The 25,533-nt window shown below is 49.9% G+C and overlaps 1 protein-coding gene across 2 annotated transcripts in view; it reads right to left on the bottom strand.

Annotated features, from left to right (window-relative positions):
- PRDM6 (PR/SET domain 6) overlaps positions 1-20,976 on the bottom strand; it is a 142,329-nt gene extending 121,353 nt beyond the window's left edge. For both annotated transcript variants that reach the window (XM_075541445.1, XM_075541444.1), the window contains exons 1-2: positions 20,289-20,976; positions 11,144-11,451 (exon numbers count right to left, since the gene is read on the bottom strand). In XM_075541445.1, coding sequence (XP_075397560.1) covers positions 11,144-11,451; positions 20,289-20,838 — 858 coding nt within the window. In that variant the 5' untranslated portion in view covers positions 20,839-20,976. The remainder of the gene's footprint in view (positions 1-11,143; positions 11,452-20,288) is intronic.
- Between the last annotated feature and the right edge of the window lie 4,557 nt (positions 20,977-25,533).

The raw sequence follows: 25,533 nt of genomic DNA, 5'->3' as shown, positions 1-25,533 counted from the left end.
CGGTGCTTCCTAAATTTGCTTCCATTCAGCCTCTATCCTGGGTTCAGCCCTTATCACCAGCTGGTGGAACTCCAGACACACGTGCAGGTATCCAGGCTTGGGGGGCAGGGTCTGAGCTGACTAGGTTGCCCAATATTTTTAATATCATTTCCTAGATTGCCAGCAGAATAAAATCTCCAGGCACCTTAATAAGAATAATCCATATAAACCAAATATAGATTAATTACATATTAGTAAAAATCTAGCACACAGGAGGCTATGGGGCACCGTTTGGATTTAATAACTTATTAAAACAGTTTGATATAATTACTTCTTAGAACAGGAGGCTCAAATGATAGTTGAACTCAAATTTACTTAACCCTTCGTACAAGGAAGAATAGCTTATGTACTAAGGTATACCCTACACCGTAGATGGAAAAATAAAATCCATGGTTGGCTTTCATTTTAACATTTTGCTTCTGACAGCAGGGCAGTGAGGAACCATTCAACGTCATGCACAGCAAAGGTGTCCTGGATGCACCCAATCAGCTAGGGAAATACGCACTCGGGGTCCCCTAACCAAAGACTGACTCAGAAATGGAAAAGAGAAGGAGCATGGCCGAGTCACATGAGGAAAGAGCACAAGGAAGTCCTAGATTCAGAAGGTCCTTTGAACATGGACCTTCAACCAGGAGCAATTCGTTAGGTAGGTTTGACACTCGTTATTGAACTCTGAATGGAAACATCATCCCAGTGCTTAGCATATTGTGACTTGTCGATAAATATGAAATGACAGCAAATCAACATGTGGCACATTTGCACAGTCCATTAATGTGTGTGTGCATACAAGGATAGCAATACGTCACCCAAATTCAGGAGATGTGTCAATGTTGACTCTCGGAAAAGCAAGAATTCCAAGTGACAGGCTGCAGTTAGAAATTTTACGTTCAAAGAAGCTCAAACGTGTTGTTACACACCTTCCTGCTCTCAGGGTGATTCCAGCTCACAGCGATCTTGGTTGGGTGCCTGAGACTATCAACCTTTAAGGGAACAAAACGCCTCATGCCTCTCCTGTGGAGTGGCCGGTGGGTTTGAACTACCTACCTTGTGGTTAGCAACTCAGCACAGAACCCACAGATGCCACCAGTGAATAAGAATAAAAATATAGTCTGAAATTGATCATTTTACTAATATCGAAAATATGAGATTTTTTTTTATATAACTTGTGCTGTGCCCACTAGAGACCTGAACATTACTACTAAGATCCCAGCTCGAAGGGGCTGGAAGGCTCAACTGTAACACATGGTAAACAGAAGCCCTGGCTGTGCAGGACAAAGCACTCAGCTGCTGACCCAACAGCTGCTCCCGGAGAGTAAGATGAGGCAGTGTGCTGCCTACAGAACGACTCAAGTCTCAGAAGTCCTCTGGGCCGCTAGCCTACCCTGACGGAGAGGATAGCCGTGAGCTGGAATCGACTCGAAGGAGTACAATATTACTCTCCTTTACACAAAGAAACGGAGAGAGAAAGAAGTGCTGTTGTTAAAGTCTCACAGACCTTTCCGACTTAGACAAACGCTTCTCAAAGATCTGCTCCTTTTTTGGTAACACGTGTGTAAATAAAGGTATATTTACTCTCTCCCTATGAAAACCAAGCCAAACGCCCTGAGTCAGCCCCGACTCCAGGGCAGCCCTAGAGGGCAGAGGAGAACGGCTCCCAGGTGTGCCAGTCGTCGTCAGTCTTCACAGAAGGAGACAGCCTCGTCTTTCTCCCGCCCAGCAGCTGGTGGGCTCAAACCGCTACCCTTGTGGTTGGCAGCCCAACTTGAAACCACGACACCACCAGGTCTCCTTAGCGCCTGGTCGTATGCTATCAAGCACCTGAAAGTACCCATGGCAGCATTGCTGTAAGATCGCAGGGTCTGCAGACTGCTAATGACATTTCCCACTAGAAAAGGCATGCGGAGAAGAGGATGCGTTCAGACGTAAAGTCAAAACGTACCCCCAGGGAAGCCAAACTCAAGCAAGTGCAAGACGTATTAGGAAAGCAGGACCTTTCATTACTGTTTTTGTAAAATGTTTTGTGGTATAAGTATTCGGAAGACAGCGAAAATCTCTCTTCCTGAAACTGTGATCCAATAAAATAAAATAAATAAAACATTTCTACTTTTTAAAGCATCTGATGCCCTGCCCTTGTGGATTATTTGGGTGACCCTTTACATTGCAATTAATTACAGTAAATAATGATCCACTGCTTTCCTCAGGAGACTGCTATTTTTCAGCACCCGCTCCTCCAGATACTGTTTGTTTGTTTAACCTTAAATAAATTTCAATATTCGTTAGCAGAAAACAAAATGAGTTCCAAAAGTATTTTATAACGAACTAGAATTAGTTCAGGGATATTGACCATTTGGTGGGGCTATGCATGGATGTTTGAGAATTTAGTAGTGCTACTTCTGTGATAAGCATTAATATCCCCAAGTGGATTCACAACATTTAGCGCTTGGTACTTTACAAGACACTGAAAACATGACTTGATTACATTTAATTTGATTCCAATTAAAAAGCACTTAAGAAGTTTCTCCTGAATTAGATTCCACGGAATGTATCTGCAGAAGATACCTCATTATTGGAGGCAGCTTTAGTTGAAGGTGATCACAGAGAGTGAAAAACACTGTTCATTTTCTTTAATGGGTTTACTCCCAGACAATTATTTCACCATCGGATGCTGCAGATTTTGGTTTCTTAAATAAAAGAACTGGAGCCCTTATAAGACTGAGTAGCTCACTCACAGTTCACCCGTGGCAAAACTAGCCACATGGCTTTTAAGTCTTAACAGAAACCAGAAATGCTATTGCTGGGAGAGGGGGGCTGGGGGAAAGGCAGGTCAGGGGGAGACAGTGCATTACTTACAAAAAATAGGGAAATAATGCCAAGTTATTGCAGTAAAAATATTGCCTCTTCCTGAATTTCTAAGCAGTGAGTTTTGCAGCTAATTTAAAAGTAAAGCAAACTTCTAGTGGGCTAAGCAACAAATACCCAAATAAATGCAAGCTGCCATGAAATCATAAGACTTCCTGAAACATATTTCCACTGGTAAACAAAGAACGATCGTGAGAGCAAATTATTAGGCATGCATAATTAAGAAAAACCAAAAAGGGTTCACTTCTCAACACTATTAGACAACTTTCTGAAACATTATTTTGACAAGTCCCAGTTTGTGTTCAAATCTCCAAGGGGAAAAATGATGATTGAAAATAAAATTATGATTAAAAGCAAATGTTCCAAAGTCAGTTATTTGTACTAAGCCTGCACCTCCCTGCCAGCTTTCCCTGGACAGAGCTGAGCAGACACGCGTGGCAGGCCGTCTCTGATACTGCCGGAAGAAAAGCAACTCTGTGGTTTGCGGTTAGTGATTCAGCACCAAGTGCGCTTGTTGTACCCGTTCTCATATAGGAAAATCTGGAGTATTTTCAGCAACTCACACTTGTAACAATGTCTTTATTATGCCTTCCAGAATGAATTGACCAGAAATCCAGGGACTCTACGATATATCTATTGGTTAATTAGAACTCTAAGGACCAGCAAATAAAAGGCACTATTGATGTTTAGATTGCCAATCAAATACTTCTTTACAGCTACAATTTGCAAAAATTGTTTCCTTTTGAAATGGCACACTATCAAAATCTGAAAAACGGATTGATTCGATGCATATCAGAATCATCAAACCCTTCCACAAAATTACACCCAGAACTCAGAAACAATGCTGAGCACTTCAGAACAACTTGCATTGTGCCTTGCCGCTTGGATGGGCTTCCCCTGAAGACAAACGCAACTTTATAAGGGGTAGCATCTTTGAAAGCCTGACTCACCTTGAGTCCCAAAATGGCAGGATGGTGGGGAGGGGCGGGGGTGGGAGGAATGGTGACCAGGCCTAGGACCAGTAGCAATAGATATCAGAGAACGTGCTTGCTGTCAATGGTCATTGCTGAAATCTGTCTATACCACACTAGAACAATCAATTCTGTAAATGATTGCAATAATCAAGGAAATTGCCTAATTTATAAATCCTTGCATACAGCATTTTAATGGATTCCTCTATTTTAATGCTGATGCCTTTGGAGCTAAATGAATTGTTGTCTGGACTGTCATTACACAAAATGATAAAAACATTCTGTCTCGTGGTGAAACCACACATCTCATGGATATTCAGACCCTCAACCCATAATCACTCATTAGCGACGTCCATGAAAGTTTCCACCGCTGTGCCTTTCCAACAGCCAGGAGTGGGCTGATTAGTACCTGTGCCTCTGTGGAAATCCTGGTAAATTGGGCATGTGAACAAGTGACCATTCCCTCTACAGTCATGCACCAAAGCAACCCCTTCCACGTCGTGACAGCCCTGTATTTTTATCAGTCTTTACCTCACTCTGTTCAGTCTAACAGTGCGCCTCTTGGCTTGGTTTGGTTTGGTGCTGGCCCCGCACCTCAGAGCCAGCAGGCTGCCACTTTCAACTCCCATGGACCTGGATGATGCTGGGTGATGTCCCAACCCACCCGCTCCCACTAACAGGTAAACTCACAGGTAGAGCACGTGGAAACCCAGCCTGCACACTTAGCTCTTTCCCTGAGCTCACGACTGGTAGATTGCTCTTCGCAGTTAAACCTCGGCCAATTGATTCCAGCCAATAGTGTGCTGTCAGTCCTTTACTTACTGCTCCATCTCACTAACCTGACATTTATGGTGCACTGATTGGCCTCTGTCAGTGGTGCAGTTGTAAATTCACTTTGAAAAGCTTTGTGTTAACAGCCTTCAACCAGGCTCCAAGCAGAGTACGAACAGGCAGCCTGGCAATTGCTCGACCTCCTGCCCTTATTACAGTGAGTAAATCAGGGTTTGAGCCATTAGGCTGGAGCCTGGGGCCTACACAAAAAGGACTGACATGAGGAAAGGTCAACCTCTGTCACACATGTGTAACAATTTGGATAATGGCATTCTGTAACTTATCTGAGCGAGGTGGCAAATGCTTACAAGGAAAAGTAGATGCCGCTCTGACTCTCGGGCTTTTATGCTAAGTAGTCATGCAGGAGCCTGCATTTCTTGTGTAAATACACAAGGACTGGCTGAACTCATGAAGCGCTGGGGTATATGCAGTTCTAAATATGAAAGAAGGGAAGGGAGGGGCATGCTCAGAGTGGTTTGAGGGGTGCATTTTTTAGAAGGATAGGACATTTTATTCCCACCAGTACATTTATTCTTCCGTAGAGCATAGATTAGATACATCCTCTGAGAAGAGGACTTTGAAAATGTGGGCATAATCCCCCAGCTAAGAGATGGGCAGTGTTTCATATTTTAAAACCGTCCTATTGCACTACAACGCTGTGCTTCTTGGGCAACACAGTAGCCTTTTCTCACGTAATTAAATCTGCCTTCCTTGACACAGTGAAATGAGACGGCCCGGCCCCTGTAATTTCTCAGGGTCAGTATTGCCGTCACCACACTCGCATCTGATCGCTGGCTTCCAGGCAGCAATGGAGAGAAGATTCCATCTGCCCAGGAACTGCCACGCTTCACGCCTTCTTCTCATTTGCTACACCCCACCTTTAAGTCCGTGTGGAAAAGGACAAATGACCTGATGGAAGAAAATATGCAGGACTCACCAGAAGTACTTGTGAATTATTTTCCTCACGTGGACAACAACGCCCTCAGTAAAAGAAGCTCTCTGTAAATGACTGCTAACCTGGACAGACTAATGAGGGAAACAGTGCTGGGATACAGAATGCACCAGTGTTTTAGAAACTATTCGCAACCAAAGTGCTGCCGACGCACATGTTTGGATAAAACTTCACCAGTATGACAATTTCCAAATGGCTTTTAGAATGTCAGAAAGAGAAAGAGAGGCCTCCGGGGACTGGAAAACCAAGGATGGCATTGTGTCAGATGACACATAAACCAAAAACGCACCCGGACTCTAAATGGACCTTCTCAAAGCCAACGAAAAGCACAAAGCTTTGAGTTTTAGCACACCACTGGAAACCATTCCAAGATGCGGCAGATGCTTTTTCAGTTTATGTAAAACTACAAAATGCTCACATTCTATCAAGTAGGCACCACCATGAACGACATCTTCAAGTCAAAGGATTATGGCAAAGCCAAAGAGATGCAGCTGCTAGGACTCTGCATAATTTAAAAACACAATAGTAACGCGACTACAGTTTGTTCTTAACTGGACATTATTTTAAATTCATGAAACTTACATATTCAAAACCAAGCTGCCAGGCAGTCGAGTATGTTAAATGCTAAGTTGTTGATAAATACAGTTTTTGCTTCTCTGTAGCTCTGACAACCCCATGATTCTATCCCCCGTGTTCTGGTGGAGCTGGCCAAAATGAGCCAAACTCTGTAAAGCAAGGTGCAACAAGATCCTAATTTTAAAATGATTTCTATTTTACATCTAAATACATGCAGAGACACACACACACATGACTGGGTAATTTACAAAAATATACATAGTGCATTTAAAATATGAGATCCATTTATTTCCTTCTAATACCAATTACCTATGACGGATTTCAAATATAAATATTTAGCAATGTGTAATATATTTTTGATATTGGTTTTCATTAAGCTCTTTTGACCTAGACTGAGTGGTAATGATGAAAAGTAGACCAGTTCCTTAAAAGCAGAGCATTTATTAAATCCAAAAGATTATGGCATAAAATCAAACCACAAAAAGGATCACATTAAGTTAGCCTTTCATTTTCTTAAGAAACATTATGAAGGTTCCCATATACTGCAAGTGAAAATGAGACTCTCCGATTGACTCAGGCAAAGAGAAGACAGCTTCTGTAAAATGAAAGCCCTTACCAGTACTTAACAAACCATTACATAATTTCAACTAGAAGAATAATTTTTCTAGGTGAAAACAAGTACAATTTGTTTTGTCATTGTTGCTAAAAAGACTTGTCAAATAAGACCTTCAGTTGAAAGGCCTTAGTTATTGCTAGCCTATCTCAAATGGCAACTTTATTTTAAACTTCCGTATTTTATTCCAATAGATTTCTCAGTATATGCTCTGTACATTCCTCAGGTCCAGTCATATTAAATTTTGATGTTAAGCAGAAAGGGGAAACCATGTGCAACTAGATTGATTTATCTCGAGGGAAAAGGGGCACATTAATAATTTAGATAATGTTTTCATATGTGGTAGAATCAAATGTGCCTTTTTCACTTCTTTATTAGAAAATGCATTAGGATCAAATTATCTCACTCTCATCAATAAGACCTAATTGCTGAGAAACTCTCTGTTTTCTTTGCGAAACAGTCAGGAAAAAATTTTCCCATTACATCCAACTAGCTAGAAATGTATCATGCATCCAAATTTTGTTGGACTAAATGCACATGACCAAAATTAATAGTGGCTTAAAATGCCCTGTAATGTTTTTGTTTTAAACTAGATGGGCTTATTATTTTTGTAAAATACATGAAAATTCCTGTTCTAAAATAAATTGGCCAAAAAGGGGCTAGTCACTTGGCACCAAGGGGTGCTTATATCTTTAAATGACAAAAACAATGGCTTATGACTAAAAAAGAAATATTCATAGAATTGTTCCAAACACCACTAATTGTCAAACATATTACAGGTGGCACAATGAAACTTTACTCTCTCAAACTGCTGTATTTTGAAGAGCTAGAATTATACGCAAAGATTATACATCCCCCCCCTAAATTATATAGTAACAACAATAGCACGCTTACAGATTAGCCAGGCGAGGCTGCCCGTGGATGGTGTGCATTAAATGTTAAAAAGTCACTTTTCTGTAAAGAAAATAGAGCTTTTAATGATTAAACAAAAGTAGTAACTGAAGCGATTCTGGTTGTTTCTGTAAGAGTCTTCGTGTATATGATAAAGTACAACTATACTGAAAACAATGAAGTGTAAACTGAAACAAAAATCCATCATCTACTTGGAAATAGTGACAGCGCAAGATTAGCAATCCATTTATTGCACGGAAATAAAGATAAGTAACCCAGGTAATATCCATCAGGATCTAAGTATTGAACTCTAAGTGACTTGAAAATAGATGATGAAGGGAAACAACTGCAATTTGAAGATGAGAAACAATTACAGTTTTTTAAAATGAGACTGCCATGACTCCATTGCCCTGTGTGTATGTGTGTGCATAATCTGCCTTACTTCAACCCAAAATTCTAATGGAAAATGATTAGGTGAGTCATCAAACCATTATTGCCCAAAGTTTCCTATGGAACTAGAATAGTTTCCAATTGCAAGTTTCTTCTAAAAGAAATCATATCATGCTAATTTTTTTCACAGTAGCATTTAGGTCTGCAAGAGAAGATAGGACGTAAGGAACAAACCCAATCTTTCTAATCCTTTGCTATAATTCTAGCTGAAGTCAGATAGCCATGTTGTATAAAAGTAATGAATCAGAATATTTTTAAGTAAAAATAAATTCACACATTCTCTCTTAAGAATAAGGATACTAGTAAAAATCTGAAATCGATTAAAGTAAGTGTTTTATCTTACAAATGGGCAGTGGCTTAAGTTACCTGGCCGTAGTCACACATTTTTATATGATCTCTCAGGAGACTGATATATTTTGAATGGCTAAAGCCTTAATATGCCTTCAATCCCCCAAATGTTTGTTATTCTAAGTGTTGTTACAGACGAGAAAAATAAATAGATGGAGTATTTTTTAATGTGGAAGCAGGGACTTGTCAATCGTTCAAGCATAAACCCAGACACTTGAAAATCTCTATACATCAAAGAAACAAATCTATGAATCCACACACACTCACTCAACCAACAAATCCCTAACAACAGGTAAAACTCATTCTAGAGCTACCGACGAAATATGAGCCAAAACGAAAACACCGGTTGATTTGCTCGGTTTCTACAATAAAATGTTAACTTCATCAATTATGCATAAAGGTGCAAAAGAAAGGTCCCACAGCTTTCCAGTGCTAATATTTGTTAATATATTGCATATGAAGAGTGGCCTCATACCAACAGTTCAACCAGTCAAAGTCATGTGCATAAAAATAAAACAAAAGCTGGGAATTATGGACTTTTCATTTTTTCATATGTATGGCTGTGTCCCTTGGCACTCTATAAACGGAGGGGCACCAAACCCAACCCAAGGCATTGGAGGGAAATAAACTACTGTTCAGGTTTACCATTGTCATACAGAGCAAATCTGTACCACTGAGCAATTACTCCACAATTTCCTCAGAAAAGTATTGGCAGACCTTTCACTGGACCGTATCAGAGTTCCTAATATCCCCATTAGAACATGAAAAGTGCCTGGAAGTGTTGTATAACTTTAAACCACAGTGGAGGTTACAAAATCATTAGTCAGGAACAAAACCAACTGGCAAATGTGGCAAAACCAGATGCCGTCTCCCTCTGTCGGGTTTCTTATCCAAAAGTTCTGACTTCTAATCTACTCCTCCTCTGTTTTCTCTTTCCCTGTTTTCCTTTAAAGTTTTCTGTTTAAAGAGCACCATTCGGTCACACTGATATGCCCAACCACCCCACCCCCGCCCCTGAGTCAGGAATACTGTCCTGAAAGAAAGTAGACCAGGGGACTTCAAAATTTCATGGAAAATTTCCATTATCTTTCCATTTTTTCCAACAGTAGTTTGAGAGTCACGTGGTTGGAGCCTGAGAAACTGGAGCCTTGAGCACCAAGGGATAAGTGTGTTGGCTGCCATATTGCTAACTTGGACCCCAAGACTATGGACTCAGACATCCAGCTCCTCCCCCATCCAAGAAGTCTTTGTCAACAGAGACCTCACTTCTGAACAACTGTCAGCAGTCTGCTGCAGGCACCAGGGACTAGGTCTGTCCGTCCCCCCCCCCCCCCCCACCGGCACTGCATTTCCAGGCCCTAACATAGTTCTGGCCAGAAGGGGTGCCTAGCAAAAGTGCAGGTGGATTATTGAGCCCCATGAGTTTGATTTGATGAGATGGCTCACAGTGAAAAATGACCACCTTGAGAGACCACTCAGCCAAGTGTGAGGGCCTAGCTGCAGCCCTAAGGCCCATACCAACGTGGTCTCTGGCATCTAAACACTTTTTTTCCCTAGCTACTCCCGCACCATTATATTATCTGGTCACAGCTCGTCGCATTTAAATATTGCCAAGGGTATGGCTCTGGAAGGAGGCCCGGTGGTGCAACAGTTAGGAGCTCCGATGCTAAGGCAGACATTGCTGGTTCCGATCCATGGAGAAAGGCCTGCCAACAAATGAGAACCCAGACTACCCACAGGCAATTCTACTCCGTCACCCAAGATCCCTGCGGGTACGAATCAGCTGAATGGCACCCAACAACGCCCAGCCTCCTGTATTCCATAAGTAATACTGCATGGGTCCTCAGAGGGGTGGTTACAGTTGGTGGGAATGCCTCAGTTCAACAGTGCACTTCACAAGTCAACCATGAGAAACAGTCACAAGAAAGGTAGGCCAGTATTTTCCCGTTGGGTTTACCTTAAGTAATCGCACCCAGTAAGATGGTGGCAGGAAATAGTATCATCAACTGTGTTAAACCACATTGTTCAATTTGTTTTCAATTGCGGTGTGTTGTTTTGATTTTCTATGATGTTGATGACTGAACACTTTGTCAGAAAGCAAGCAGAATGTGTGATTTTCAGATCCACACTCTGCTTCTGGTCCTCTGAAAGTTGTGTAAAAACGTTGCAGCCTCTCATGTCAGTGTTTACAAACTTGGAGCTGAGGAAATGAGCCGCACTCCTCTCCCTCCTTCATGTCAATGTACCTCTGTGCCCAACACACAGAATCGCACGGGAACTGCTTAGAATGGGACTTAAAGGTCACCTAGGCCCAACCTCCTCTGTCCTGTCTCTTCAACTGGTTTCTCTAGTTCTCAAGAGCCAGGAGAGGAGAGAGGATCAAACTCATCCCAGATGAAATAGTCAGATTAAGGTGGCTCCCTCTTCACTATAGCTACTGCAGACACCAGGCATTTGCAAGATCAGGGAACTCTATTCTGCACTACCCTCTGGGGGGCAAAGGTGCCACTCCCCGCAGTTAGGACCTTAAACAAGGACCAAGGCTCTGTGCTGGCCCAGCCAGCTTCCCGCCCGCCGGGCTGTAACGTGTGCTGGCGGCTGGCAGTCACTTACCTCCCAGAGATGCTGCGTGTTCCTCAGGGCGCCCGCCTGCACCTTCTCCGGGGTCAAGAGCACGCCCTGGAAGGGCCCGATCCAGGTGCCCTGCTGGATCCTCTGCGCCGCGCAGATGCCGTAGGCCAGGCCGGGCACGGTGCTGGTGCACAGGCACACCTCCCGCGGCAGGTCCCGCAGCCACTCGGGCAGCTCGGGCGGGGGCGCGGCCGCCGCGGCGCTGCTGGTGCCCACGAGCCGGCGCAGCGAGTGCAGCGGCCCGTGCATGGGGCACTCGCCATTGCGGTTGTCCGCGCACATGTCGCAGCCTGCGGGGGACACGCGGGAAGGGGGAAAGAGAGTTAACCCGGCCGCCCGGGGCGGACCACCCTCATTTAAGCCGCCCACCCCACCCCTAGAGCACATCATCCTTGACCGAATCCTCGCCCCAAAAACACCACCTACAGAGGACGTGGCGCCCTGACGGCTCCCGGGCCACGCGAGGAGGGGCCCGCGGCCGCTCCGGTTCCCTCGGAATCAGCCGAACTCCAATGGCCGGAGCTGGGTCGCGGCGCCTGGGACACCCCCTTCCCCGCAGCTGGACGGGGCTGGCGCCAATTGGGGGAGGAGAGCGACAACGTGGTGTCCTGGTCTTTCTGCATCTTTCCCTCTCTTCCTTCTCCCAGTTCCCATTCCCTCTGACCCTCTCACCCTGAGCTGTCCCCCAGACCCGGCAACCAGCGCCCCCCCACCTGCGGTTTCTCTATCAGATGTGATCGGGTGTTTATCAGTGTCGTGGCACCACGGAAGATCTCGGTCAAGTCCCACATCTGACATCCCGCAAGACATTTGCACTGGGCGCCTGGGTATTTGGTTTTCCTCTTACTACATTTTGAGAGGAGACATTTTTAAGTCATTTGGACAGGGAGGCGACAGGGGAAGGGAGGAGGCATACACCGGCTACCTCCACTGCCTTCCACGCCCCGGGGGTCCCTCGAGCCCGAAGTCGCCGTGTTTCGTGAGCAAGCTGTCCCCAGACGCCGCAACGGACAGCTGCGCCTGGGGTGCCAAGGACTAGGGCGAAGTGTCCACGACGCTGGCCTCCGCTCCCGCCGCGAGGTTGATCTACCTGCGGCAGCCTGGAGCTCCAAACCCAGCTCGAGACGCGGCTGACACCTCCGAAGGCGCCGGCCTGCGAGGGGACTCCCACTCCTCCGGAGCCCGGGCGGCCGTGGGCACCCCGTGTCCTTCGACCGGAGTTGGATGGGAAGAGGCCCGGCGGCGGCGGGAAGCAGGGCTGGCCGCTGTCCGACTGCAGCGCCCTCGGGTTATTAATGGGTCTGGCGGAGCCGAGGTGTCTGCGCCCTGGCCCGAGGGGCCTGCCCCGGGGACGCGCCCTAGGCGCCCGCAGCGCGACCTGGTCCCCAGCCCCACCTACCCAGCCCACCCCCCCAGGCCCAGCCTTCCCGGGCAGCCGCGGCGCCCCGCGCACGGAAGCCTAGTGAACGGGTCCAGGCGCGGGCAAGACTGGGTTGGCAGGGCCAATACGAGCCCAGCGCCGGAGGGTGAGCGCGAGCAGGGCCGAGGGTTGCCGCTGGGGGCTCTGAGCACCTGCTCCTGCCAGGCCTGGTGCATATGCCACGGTGGGCCGCAGCGGTGTTGAGACGGCCGACTGCTTCGAGGACTTGGCACTAAGTGTCTTTAAGTTACTTACGCTGGACAAAGAAACATCCACTCGCAAACCAATATAGCGAGCGAAGCATCATCTCGCCATTTGCCTGAGAGGAGGCATTTTGAGAACCCAGACGCCAGCCGGCTGAGCGTCCCGTTCCTCCTGCTCCTCCACTTCTCCCAGAGAGCAGCAGGGAATGCCGGGACCTGCCCAGAGCAGAGGCTTCTTGGAGGTGTCCGCAGGCACTCGGGTGAAAAGCAACAGCTTGTTTCCGTGGGTCATTAAGTATTCCGCTTGTAGGCCTGCCTCACACCAACGACAAGCTCTGTAAAGTGTGCCACGGCAGGCTGTTTCTGAGCCAACCCCATGGTCAGGCCGGGAGTATTCTCACCCTTGCCCACGTTAACCTCCACCCTCTCATGCTTTTGATTCTGAAGGCGCGAGCACGCGCACATGCATGCGCGCGCTCACACACACAAAGGGAAGCCATGAGCGGCATGGAAAGAACCACAGGAAGAATTCAGTTATCAAGTGACTATTGAGTCAGAACTGACTTAATGACAGTGAATTTGTTGTTGCTTACTATGTGCCAGTCACCTGTTTTGTTCCAAACTGCTACCACATTGTCGGATTATCATGATTTTCATTGTTCAGATGAGCCAATTGAGGTTTCAAGAGTATTGGGGCGTGGCCAAGGAACAGAGCAAGAAAGTGGCAGAGAAAGGATTCACCAGGTCTCCCTAAGCACAAAGCCTTCAGACCCAGAGATCCAGAGAGATTGGTGAAATCTGAGTCTTTTACATCCAAACTCGTGACTCAATCACCTGAACTGGACTATTACTATTTTTGGAGTTACAAAAAGTGCTGTAGTAAGATTGAGTTGAGACAACCAACATGCTTGGAGGACTTCTGACTAAGTGTCTACAAGCAATGCCTTATAGGCTATAGCAATGACTACGTGTGTGTATGAGAATGGCCCCACCACTCTAAGGCCAAGGAAGGTTAAAATAAGAGAATGAATGAGGAAGTAAATAGCGAATGTTCAAAATTTTATGTTAGTGCCTAAGATCAAAAATGCCTTTGACACCTTGGCAAAAAATAGCTTAAAATAAGTGACAATAAGCAAAGGCAATAGCCTCGAGAATAAAATAGATCACCCCATAGAGTTGCTTAAAGTTCCACTTTCTGGGTCACTTAATGGAACAAAGGGGGAGATGCAAGCATTTTAGCATTCACTCCCCAAGAGCCTGGGCGAAAGATGCCCATTTCTAATACCTCCACAACCTGTAGCATCACACAACTACATCAGTAATAACATCAGGGCAGAAGTCCCAATTTTACCCACCACTGCCACAGACAGACGAGAAACTTACTTCCAGTATTTGTAATGTGTACTAATGAAACCATGGTTGAGTCCTTTCTCAAAGAAGTCCTCTGAAACGCTCTTCAGCTTGTCAAGTTTTCTTTGTTTCCAGTAAGTGATGAAAAACGTAATAGTAGCATTTTGCAGAGTGAAAAACTGAACTTGCCCCAATACCAATAGCTGGAAGTCTGTTAGGTCCACAGCAAAGTAGGCAAGGCCAGTCAACTTCAATTAGTCCACCAAACACAAGTCTTCTTAATTTGTAAAGCACTTCGAGCTCTATCCAAACTTTCTGCCAGAAAAGTTGACCCGTTGCCATCAAACTGCATGTTATATTTTAATGCTATTGTTTTATAACATGCAAAACCTCAGGAACAGAAAGCATTTGACTTCTGACTAATGGTATCAGAGTCCCAGAGGAGCTTTCGATGTTTAAAACAAGTAACTTATTACTTGAGGTTTACAAATAGGAAGCAAGTGGACACACATTCTAACACTGTTCTCTGGCCAGTGAGCCTTAAATACCTTCACGAAAAGGTTTGAGGGAGAAGTGGGCAAGGTGCCCAAATGACACATGTAAATTATATAAAGTATATGTATTCGCAGCATGCCAGACAAACCAATACACAGTATGATTCTATTCGATTCATAAAGGGGAAGCAAATACATGTTCCTTCCTTCTCTTAAAATCGAGGGGAAAAGTTTGGGTACAAGTTCATAAAGAAGTTTCTGTCTCTGTGAGAAATATTTCCATAGTATCCGAGCAAGATCTTTGAAAGGAAATATCGGAGATCACTGGTGCTTTTCTTTCGTGGATAGATCTGTTCATTCTGGGGACGAGTGGGAGGGGCAGGTAAGGAGGAGAGAGCATTGAGTCACAGATCTATGCATTTACTGCCTTCAGAAGATTCGGCCAAGGGGCAGCGAGGAGCTGACTTTCATCCTCTGTTTCCTATGAATGTTTTACAGTGCATGCGTTTGTATGTGCATGTACTACGTTTGTCGTCTGAAGTGACTGTATTTTATGCTAAAGAAGGCCCAGAAGGCCGTGGCTTTTCTCCCGAGATTTCACTTCTTCTAGCAAAGGAGCAATATAAACTGCTCCACGGCATTGGCTGACTGGGGAGGACCTTAGGCGCGTGTGGATGCCTCCCGGAAGAGCCCTGGCACCCGCCCTCCCCGCTAGGGAACCAAGCTGGCCCCGCCAGGGCGGCGGACCGCTCGCTGGCGCAGGCTGAAGCTTGTAAATCCTCGGTGACCGCCGCCTAGGTCGAGGCCCGCAGTCCCCCTGGCCGAGCCCGGCGAGGCCTGCGCTCATCGATCCCCGCCTGCGAGGTGGCCCCAGGGGTGTAGCCCACTGGCAGCCCCCGCCCCGCTCCCCTCGCGTGCGCCCCGGGCTCTGCGGGTGGCTGCAGGGTCGCGGTGGGGGGAGGGGGAAGGGACGGAAGGCAGGGAGGGAGGGTACCGGCCGTGCGGAGGCCGGCAGAGCAGCTGTCGGGAAACCTCCAGGCCTCGGGTTCGAGCCCCTAGGGCTCTAGCCTGCGTCCTGCTTCGCGCGCCCGGGCCTGGTGGGATGGGAGCGGGGTGCTCGAGGCGGGGTGCGCAGGCCTAGCCCGCACTTGACGCTGCCCTTGGCAGACCACTCCCGCTTCCAGCCTGGCCAAAGGCTTTCTTCCGAGACCCGGTGGGACCCCCAGCACCACACGGTGGAGCGCCCTCGGCTTCCCCCTTTCTCGCCCCCCGCCCCCGCACGGCACCGGGCCCCGCAGGGCCAGCGGCAGATCCGGAGGCGAGGTGGGGGACTCCAACCTCCAGGAAGGGGAGGGGATGGTGGTCGCGCCCGGCGGGGCGGCGCAGCTCGCTGGGAACTTGGCCGGCGGCTCCGCGGGCGTTTAAAGCTCCGCGCTCCGCGCTCCACGCGGGCCGGTCCCCGCGCGCTCCGGCGGCGGGCTGGGCCCTGAAGGCGAGAGGAAGAAACAAAAGGAAGAGGGGGAAAGGAGGGAGGGAAGAAACGTGGAGTTTATTTGTCTCCCGATGGCTGTATTAATAAATTAAATGGGGTTCCAGGAGGTGAGGGCGAGAGAATCTTGTGTGCAGATAAACCTCGCCCGCCCGGCCCCTTCGAGGCCGCCATATACAAGGCGGAGATGATGAATAGGGGCCGCGAGAGGAGATCGAAGCGGGCCTGGGCTGGCTCCACTCTCTCCTACAAAACTATAGGGCAATTAATTGTGGCTTGTCCCCTCATCCTTCATCTCCTGGTGGCACATATCGATGGAGATTACTGCTGATGGACCATTTTATCACCTTAAATAAACAGTCGCCACCTCTTCTAACCTCAATCTAATATATGGCTCTATGTTCCGTTTCAGGGCGCTAGATAACGAATGATGTAAAATAGCTAAATCATGTGTGTTACGGGACAGGGCAGGGCATACACAGATAAAAAAGAGAAAAAGAAAAATAGAACAACACAAAAGCCCCCACACTGACACTGACGTGGGACCCAAGCCTCCCTCCCACAAGGAGCAGGTCCGAAATCCAACTCGCTGACAAGCCTTTGACCTAGGGGGCGCGGGGGAGGGGAAGAGGGGGCGCTGCCGCTGTGCCTCAGTGGCAGAGGGAGCAGGCTTCCTGGTCGTTGGGCTCAGGGCTGTGGAATAACTTCACAACTGCAACCAGTGGGGGCAAATTGGGGAAAGACGGGAATTTACTCTCCTCCTGCCCTCAGGTTGTTTTTTGTACTCTTCCAGGACAAACTAAGGCTGGGTCCAAATGTCCTTCTCTTTCCAGGCGCACCTCCCTCCACCCCCCCCCCCCCCACACACACACACAAAACACAGTCTCCGAAGCCAATATTGCCAGCAGGAGGCTCTCCAACCCTGCTTGTCCACCCATCCACAGGCCAGTGCGGTTCCCAGGGCTGTTATAATATTACAGGGGTCTTTCAATCCGAAGGGACTGAGAAAGGCCCCTACATGGAGAAGTTGCAGTGTGGCTCAGTTTTCCAAGTAGCCATAGAGCTAGGGCTTAGGTCTTTCCTTTGCAAACATGAAAGAGAAGTGCACCTTCTGTCTGTGTGTGAGTCTCTCATGCACACAGTATGAAAAACTAATTGCATCAGCTGGTGCAGGACCTGTGATTAAACACCAGGCCACCTTCCAAAGGGTGGAAACCTCAGACAACACTCTCGCGCACAGAAACCAGGGACAGGCCACTGCAACCCAGCCTGACGCCATCAGTAAAGGGAACTCAGCCGCCAGTGAGGATAGCGATGCAAGATCCCCCTCCCCCTTACATAACACAACACATCGTTTGACTTTAGAGAAGGAAGAAGGACAGCTAAGTATTCGCAGCTTCAGGGTAAAGCCTGCTTCACTCACAGATTCCACTGATAGAAGTTAGGTCGCAGACAGCTATTGGGAGAGCTCCCCCAGCTAGTGGTTCCCTTTTGCTGTTTTTAAACCTTTTGCATTTTTTGTGTGAACAGAGAGCTAGAAGCCTCTTCATTCTGGCATTTGCCATAGATACCAACAAAGTATCTATGATACTCTTATCTACGATAAGAGTGCTTCTGGTTCCTTTGGTGGGGATTTTTTTTTTCTTTAACAGAGCAATGACATCATGAATTGCTGGTCACAGGCAAAATGGCCTGGCGCTTTTCTTTGGCTTGTAAGAAAAAGAGAAGTTATTTAATTTTTCCTTTTAAAATACAATGTAACAAGATGAAGCAATACTGAGAGATCCTGGCAGAATTTTTTTCCGCCAGTACTCTCACAAAGGACTAAAGGGAAAGCTGGGAAAATCAATGCATAGTAAATTAATAGGTGCCTCTCCCCACTCCACTCCTCCTCAGTCAGCTTCAACCTCCAGGATGAGGAACCGCTTCTGTTTTCAGGGTCTTGCAAGTAACAAGCATACCAACTTCCCCAGCAAAGGGAGAGAGAAAGTTTCTCAACTTTTGCATTTCTGGTTGGCTTTGAACACTTATTTGGATTAATCTCAATCACTTTTCATCTCATCGTTGTAAATCACTTGCTCTGTTTTCAAATGTGTGCTTCTAGTTTGGTGTTTCTAGAGAAACTCCTAAAACAAGAAGAGACCTCCTCACTCAGCATTATCGGGGCTACCTCAGTGTTTCAGGTTCTTCTCAATTGCTATTTCATTAGTAAGCGACAGCGAGGTGTACCTCTAATAGGATCATCAGTTTCCTGTCCCTTCGCTATTCCCCCTGCACTTTACACAGCGAAACAGCCCAGTTTCCCTCAGAATGAGCTGTCAGAAGATGAACACCATAGGAACAACTTAAATAAAATCATAATTAATTTCCTCAAATCAAAGGAAAAAAGATACCTAGCCAATTACAGGGTTCAATACCCATGTATTAGTTGGGAATCTATTCAATTCCGTCACTGACTAATGGAGGGTTTCTCTTAGTGAAAAAACATCCAATCTGTAGGCTGCACTGGAAACCATATAGGAAGCGCAGGACACCACAGGGCTTTGGGATGCACTGCCCTGGTCTTTGCCAGCTTTGATTTAATTCCAAAGAGAAATCACAAGCTTGGTGTAGCTCCCTATTCCTTCACAGCTAAATGGTAAACTTAGTAGTTAGAAATGCATTTCTTCTTTTAATTTCACATTTGAAAGAGCTGCTTTGGAAAGCAATGCATGCAAGTAATCCCATTCGATAATGTTTGAGATCCATTCAAATAATAAAATTTTATACTATTTTCTGAAACTCTGAAATTTCCTAAACTACAGCAAAAACTAGGGTTGAAAACCTTGTTTTTTACCAGGGCATTGCCCTCAGGTTGGAAAAAAGGAAAAGTAGGTACAACTATTCTTTTAGTTGGAAATGATTTCTCCCCACCCCACCTCCACCACCACCACCACCACAAGTATCTCCAACAATCATAAGAAGATCAACGTAGTAGGTGATAAAAAGCTATCTGGCGAGATCTTTCATCAATGAAATGTTGGGGAACCTTCAAAGAGCTCTCTCCCTTGAAGTGCTCTGGCTTTTACAGCGAATTAGCAGTTCGTGGAAGAGGAGGCTTTCAGCAAGAAGCAACTTCTTTAAAATAGAATCGTAATTGGATAACGCGTTCTACACTCTTAAAACAGCTAGAGAGGAAACAGTGGAATACAAGTCGACTTTTCAAGTCTTGGATTTCTTTCCCTCCCCACCCCCCCCAACCCCTAACCTGCTTTAATACTGTTCCCAGCGGAGGCACATTAGCATGTTTCATATCCCAAAGCATTAGGTGTAAACACACCTAAACTTCGGAAATTACCAAAAAGAAGCGGATCTAACGCAGTGCCCATGTTGGTTTTCCTCCAGTGCTGCTTTAAACCTGAAAAACTCGGCTGCATTTGTGAGGAGCACGTGAAAATAATAGAGGAATCAGAGCAGACAGTCCGAAAGCGTAAGCAGGCACTTGCCACTTACTTGAGAGGTGGGGAGTAGCAGACTACTGTTCCTAAATTGCTAGGCCACTCTAATTTTATAAGGGAAATAACCAAACAGGGTGGCCTGAATTGAGAAGGTTTGCAAGGTCCGGAGCTTGCCGGGCTCCGCAGGGCACAAGTCTGTTCAGAAGTCAGAGGATTTCCTATACCTAAACAAGGGCCACCTTCTCTTCACTCCCTTTCCAAAGAAATAGCCCCTAGAATCATGAATGCCCGCAGAGAGAGGCAGACCCACTGCCATCCAGAGAGAGAGAGAGAGTTTCGGGCAGGCAGCCGCCCCTGTTCTGGCTGTGGTCAAGTAACTCAGAGGGCAGAAACAGAGCGCACGCCGTCGTCCACGCGGAGGCTGGGTGGAGAGAAGCACAAACCGAGCCGCGCCTCCACGCTCCGGCGACAGGGTGCACATCTGCCCGCTACTCTAGTTCCCAAATCCTTCAGGCTGTCGGGGGGAACGAAGAGTTCCCGCCAGGTGCCGCCGGCCACCACGTCCGCGCCCCTTCCTTCTCGTAGCAGGAAAGCTTTGGAAACGAAGCCCCGGGAAGCTCGGGACCTGCATCCTGGCAGAGCGTGTCAGGCGCGGTCACCCCAACCCGTCTCCCAGGCCGGCGCCCTCCAGCGCCCGCGCCCCGGGACGCGGCGCGCCTGCCCCGGCTACGTACGGTTGTTGGGGTCGCTGGTGTGCTGGTTAAGAGGGATGATCTCCATGCGCTGCTGCCCGTACAGGTAATAGTCCAGCTCCTCCGCGCTGCAGCGAAAGCGCGGGGCGCCCCGGCCGTCCCCGCCGCCGCCGCATTTGGTAGGCGCGGGACCCGAGGTGGCGCCGAGGCACAGGTCCTTGGGGGGCAGGGGCTCGGCCGCGACGGCGGCAGCGGCCAGGGGCGCGAACACGGGCAGCTGGGCCACGGGCAGGGCCGAGAGCCCAGCCAGCGCGGCGGCGGCGGCGGCGGAGGCCGCGGCCGAGGAGGCCGGCGTGGAGGGGGCGGAGGACAGCGGCGAGGGTCGCGGGCGCAGGCTGTCCGGAGCGGGCTCGGCACGCTCGGCGGGCGGCGGCGGCTGCAGGGGCTGCGGCGCGCCCAAGGGGCCCGCGACGCTGCCGCCCTTCAGCGGGCCGCCCCCGCCGCTGTGCGGGAAGAGTTGCTGCCAGTGCTGCAGGTAGGCTGGGTCCACTTTGAGGAAGGCCGAGCCGCCGGGGTCGCCGGGCTTCAGCATGTCCGACGCCTCGAGCTGGGGGCAGAGGGCGGGCAGGAGGGCGCGCGTGAGCCGGGCCAGGGCCAGGCGGCCGCCGGGACCCCGGAGCCAGCGCCCGGACCCCGCGCCTCACTCCGACTGCGCTGCGCGCAAAGTTTTCTCCGGAGCCACGGCACCGTGCGAGCCAGCAGCGGGCACCGTGCCCAGCCTCGGAGCCCGCCGCGCCCAGCGCTCACCCTGCGCGCCCGCGGCCCGACCCGAGGACACCTCCCCGCCCTGGCCTCGGCCACTGGACCGGTCTCCGCCCGGAGCCCGCGCCCAGGCCGACCCCCGCCGGAGTGGCGCGGCGCCCGAGCCGCCCGGGCCTGCGGCGCCTGGAGGCGGGCCGGTCTCTCCTCCCGCCCCCCGCCCCCGCCCCCGGCCCCCAGCCCGGGGGCCGGACCCTGCGTCCCCCGCCGGACAAACCTGGCGCCACCTGAGCACTGGGAGCGCGCGGGCGAGGGGCGCCCGGACGGCGCTACATGCCCCTGGGCAGAGCCGGGGCGAGTCCGAGCTCTCCGGCCGCCCCGAGCGGTGGGCGCGGGGACCCGGCGAGAGCGCGAGCGGAGCTGGGCCGAGGGCACCGGAGCGCGGGAGTGGCCGAGCGCGGGACCGAGCCGCCCGGGGCTGGCTGCTGCGCCCCGGCTCCTCCACTCCACGCTCTGGCAGCCTCCTGGCTGGACACGTGGGTTTTACGACAGCACAAAACACAAGTGTGTGTGTGTGTGTGTGTGTGTGTGTGTGTGTGTGTGTGTGTGTGTGAGCGCGCGCGCGCGCGCGGAGGGAGAGAGAGAGAGAGAGAGAGAGAGAGAGAGAGAGAGAGAGAGAGAGAGAGAGAGAGAGAGAGAGAGAGAGAGAGAGAGAGAGAGCTGGGGGAGGGAGGAGGTGGGAAGGCGGCGAGAAGAGCCCCGAGCCCCGGGGAGGGGAGAGGGAAAGGGAAGTTCCAACTCGGCGGCTCCCCGCTCTGCCGACGCCCCGCGCGCGCACACACCTCTCCCATCCCCTTAACTCCCACCTAATTTCTTTTTCTTTTCCCCTTGCCCGGACGTCTGCTGCTGGCTGGCTGGCTGTCTCCCCTGGACTTGGCTCTTCGAGGTGCCCGCTCGGCGTCCTAACCGTGAAAGCGGAGGCAACGCTGTCCCGGGAAGCCGATCTCTGCCAGCGAGTCTGCTCGCGGCCGGGCGGGCGGGCGGCGTTCCCGGCTGGGGTTGCGCTCCTGCCCCGCTTGGTTTTCCTGGAGTGCCGCTGGGTGCCAGGAGGGGCTCACCCGCCACCCCATCTCCCACCAAAAAGCTTCGCGAGAGAAAAGTCGGGGTGAGGCAGGCCGGGTGCGGCCGGGGAGTGGCTTTCCCTAGCTGTGAGCCGTGGAGCCAACGGGCTCCAGAGGGTGGCGGGTCCGGGTGGCATCTCGCCTGGCCGCGGGGCTGGGAGGCGGCCACGACGCCGCCGCCGTCTGCACCTCGTCTAGAGCTCAGGGAGCCCCTCGAGTTGTGTTCTTCGGGACCTGCCTCCTCTATTTGTTGGCACTCAGCTATGTCTGGAGGCAAAACTGCTTCCTCACAGGCCTTTCGCTGACCCGGCTTGAGCCAGGTGCAAATCTTATGCCCCCCAACCTCACGTCTGACGTGTAGCTGCTGATCTCCGCGCCCCCCTCCCCGCCCACAAGGACACTTCTGGGCGCATGGCTTACACAACTACAAATTTGACTTCCTCTCCGGCTCCGCTGGGATGCACACGAGGGTACGGTAGCGGGCGAGGAAACGTGAACGAAAGTGACCGGTGGCTCTAACGGGTTCCAGTCACCGGAGCTCCACGGCCGAAGAAATGGTATTTGTCTTTCCCCCAGTAGCTCCTCTGATGTGGCCCGCACTGTTCTGAATAAGCAGCAGCCTTTCTCTCCTGATTTCACCGTCCTTCGTTTGGGCTCCGTGCCACTCATCTAATCTGAGCCCAGAAAATGGACTGCATAGATTTCCACCCGGCCTCGCGCAGGATGCCCTGGTGCTGGCTGGAACAGAGCTGGACGAAAAATGTTTGGTCGCTGTGATAGGTCATCCATCATCCCTAGGCAGATGGATAGCACCTAAGTTGAATGCACACACCACCAGGGAAAACCCAGGGTACCGTGGACCCGAGGCCAAGTGAGAGGTCTTTGCGGGTCTTGAGCCACTCCACCCAGGGCCAGTATGAACTTCAGGGCCCATTGCAATGCATGTGCTCACAGAATTTCCTATGGGTGTTGGGCCCCAGAGGAGAGGCCAGCTCGCCTTTTCACCCTCTCTTGGCTCACGGCTGAGAAAGAGGAGGATTTCTCCACTCACTGGCAGCGACCAGGAGTGCGGGGTGGTTCAAGTCCTAATGCTGTGACAGTGGGCCCTGCTCCCATTTCCAGGTCTCTCCCAAGTCCCATTGTTCCAAGAACTGGATCTCTTACCCCGCCCCCGGCCCCCACCCCCACCCCATGGACGTCTCAAAACACTCCACCACTACCAACATCATACAATTGAAAACTCTGGGGCCTGGAGAGTCTGGGCTCAGCAAATGTCCCCAGGCCTTAGGTGCTCACAGGCCCGGAAATGTCTTCTTAGTAGGATTAGCTGACCGCTCAGGAAGTGCCGGCAAAGTCCTGAGCTGGGGAGGGGGGGGGGGCCTCCCCCGTCAGCCCGCCTAGGAACCACTGAAGAAAGACCCTCTCCTTAACACCCCTCTTACAGATGGAAGTGCTGAGGCTCAGGAAGGTTGAGTATGTGACCCAAAGTAATGCAATTAACGAATGCTGGAGGTCAGGGAAGTGCCTGCCCAGCCCAGGCAGCCTTCGATGATCCATCTAGGCTGACCTGGGGCATGTGGCCCTGGGAGGCGGCAGGGAGGGGCCCCCGTGGATGGTAAGGGGTGCTGCCAGGGCCAGGAAGAGCTCCAATGCTCATACCTGCGGATGGTGTCCTAGACCTATGAGATTCGAAGCCTGCCCCAGACCCAGGTTATAACTCCAGGCGATAGGATCCCAGGGCCCAGGGAGCGGCCTACTGGCTTCTAGTAAAGTACTGAACAACTATAGAGCCCAGGCAGCCGGAGGCCAGAAAGCCAGGAGTTCCTGGAAAAATAGCGAGAGGATGCTCCCAGAGTCTGGGCATGCCCAGTTCTTCCTGGCTGGCCCTTAGGTGTGTCCCCCCCACCCCACCCCCTGCAGGGACAGTGATGGCTGGGACAGGGTAGCACATCATACCCACATCTGCACTGGGGGCTGGGAGGTGGCAGCGCAGGTGCCTGGAGACTGGATGGATGCTGGGGTGGAGGGTGCTCCCCCCTCAGCTGACCCTGGACTGGCTGGACCACCAGGACCTTAGTGTGCCCAAGAGGGGAGTTAGAAAGTAGGAACTCACTGCATCCCCCTTCTCTACATTCCTTAGAAGATGACCATGGAGACAAATCACTTCGACTACTTAGGAAGCGATCAAACCTTTATAAAAACCCATCGCTCCCAAATCGATGGGTGAATATTTGCTGGGAATTTGTTCCTGAGGAATAAATAAGAAGCGTGAGTGTATTAAATGCAAACGGGGGACACGGTAGTGTTTTTCTTCATTGATTAATGACCTCGAAAATAAAACAAGTGGGAAGAAGAGCCAGGATCGATAAATTAACCACCCAAATTCATCATTTTCGCAAGCAATTTTTTTCCCTCTAAAATTATCCTCGGGAATTTCTTTGCACCCCGAGCTCCCTCTGAGGGGAAGAAGAGAGCCTGGTGGCCAGAGGGGGCAAGGAACGGCAGAAAGGGCAGGAGAACCAGAAGGGGATTCTATCTGGGGGAGCCTCTATCTGATTTCGTTTGACACACAATTAAAAAGTTTGCCTTTCATATTAATTAATTTTTTCTGGTGGGGGAGGGGAACAAATGGTCTGCTGCCTTTGACAGGAGTCCGATAAAGGATTCAGCAGCGCTCCTCTCTGCCCTCGGCGTGCCTGCTTCTAGGTTTAAGGTCACGGGTGGCCGAGTTAATAATTCATTAATATAGACATTTATTCAGAAGGGCTCTCTGTGATCCACTATTCTAGCCTCCTCCCAGAGATTTATTTTCTGGGGAAATGGATGGGGAGGAGGGCTGCAGGTGCAAGGGGGATAGGGGAGGGTGAGGGAAAGAGAGGCAGGACCACTACAGCTAGGTCAAATTCTCCCTTGGTTGGATGGGTGGGCAGGTCCCTGTTGCTTGCTGAATAGGAAACAAGGGTGAAAACGTGGCATTTAAACAGCATAAGAACTCTGGTCTCCAGTAGTCTTTTCTCCTTCTTCATCACTAGAGCCACACGTGTGGAGAAGGCACTAAGCTCCATCTTTAGAAGCCGGGCAGAGCCATCCAACTGGGGAGTTGGCATGCAGGCAAAGAGGAAGAAAGCTCTAGAAAGAGTACATCCCCACCTCTTGAGTTTGTTGGAAACTTGCCCAGAGCTGGTATCTAAATGAACTCTCTGCAGGGCACAGACAGCCACTGGGGCATACTCTGTCCCTTCAAATGGAATTCTAGGGGACTATAGCAACCCAAATCAAACTCATTGCCTCTAAATGGATTCTCACTCATAGCGCCCCTATAGCTCGAGTTAGAACTACCTGGGCGGGTTACTGAGACTAAAGCCTTATGGAGTAGAAAGCACCGTCATTGTGCTGATTTTGCTGTT

Source organism: Tenrec ecaudatus, chromosome 2 (assembly GCF_050624435.1).
Source record: "Tenrec ecaudatus isolate mTenEca1 chromosome 2, mTenEca1.hap1, whole genome shotgun sequence".
Taxonomy (NCBI): domain Eukaryota; kingdom Metazoa; phylum Chordata; class Mammalia; order Afrosoricida; family Tenrecidae; genus Tenrec; species Tenrec ecaudatus.
Note: the sequence above shows the minus strand (reverse complement) of the source record. Positions and strands in the feature narration are given on the sequence as shown.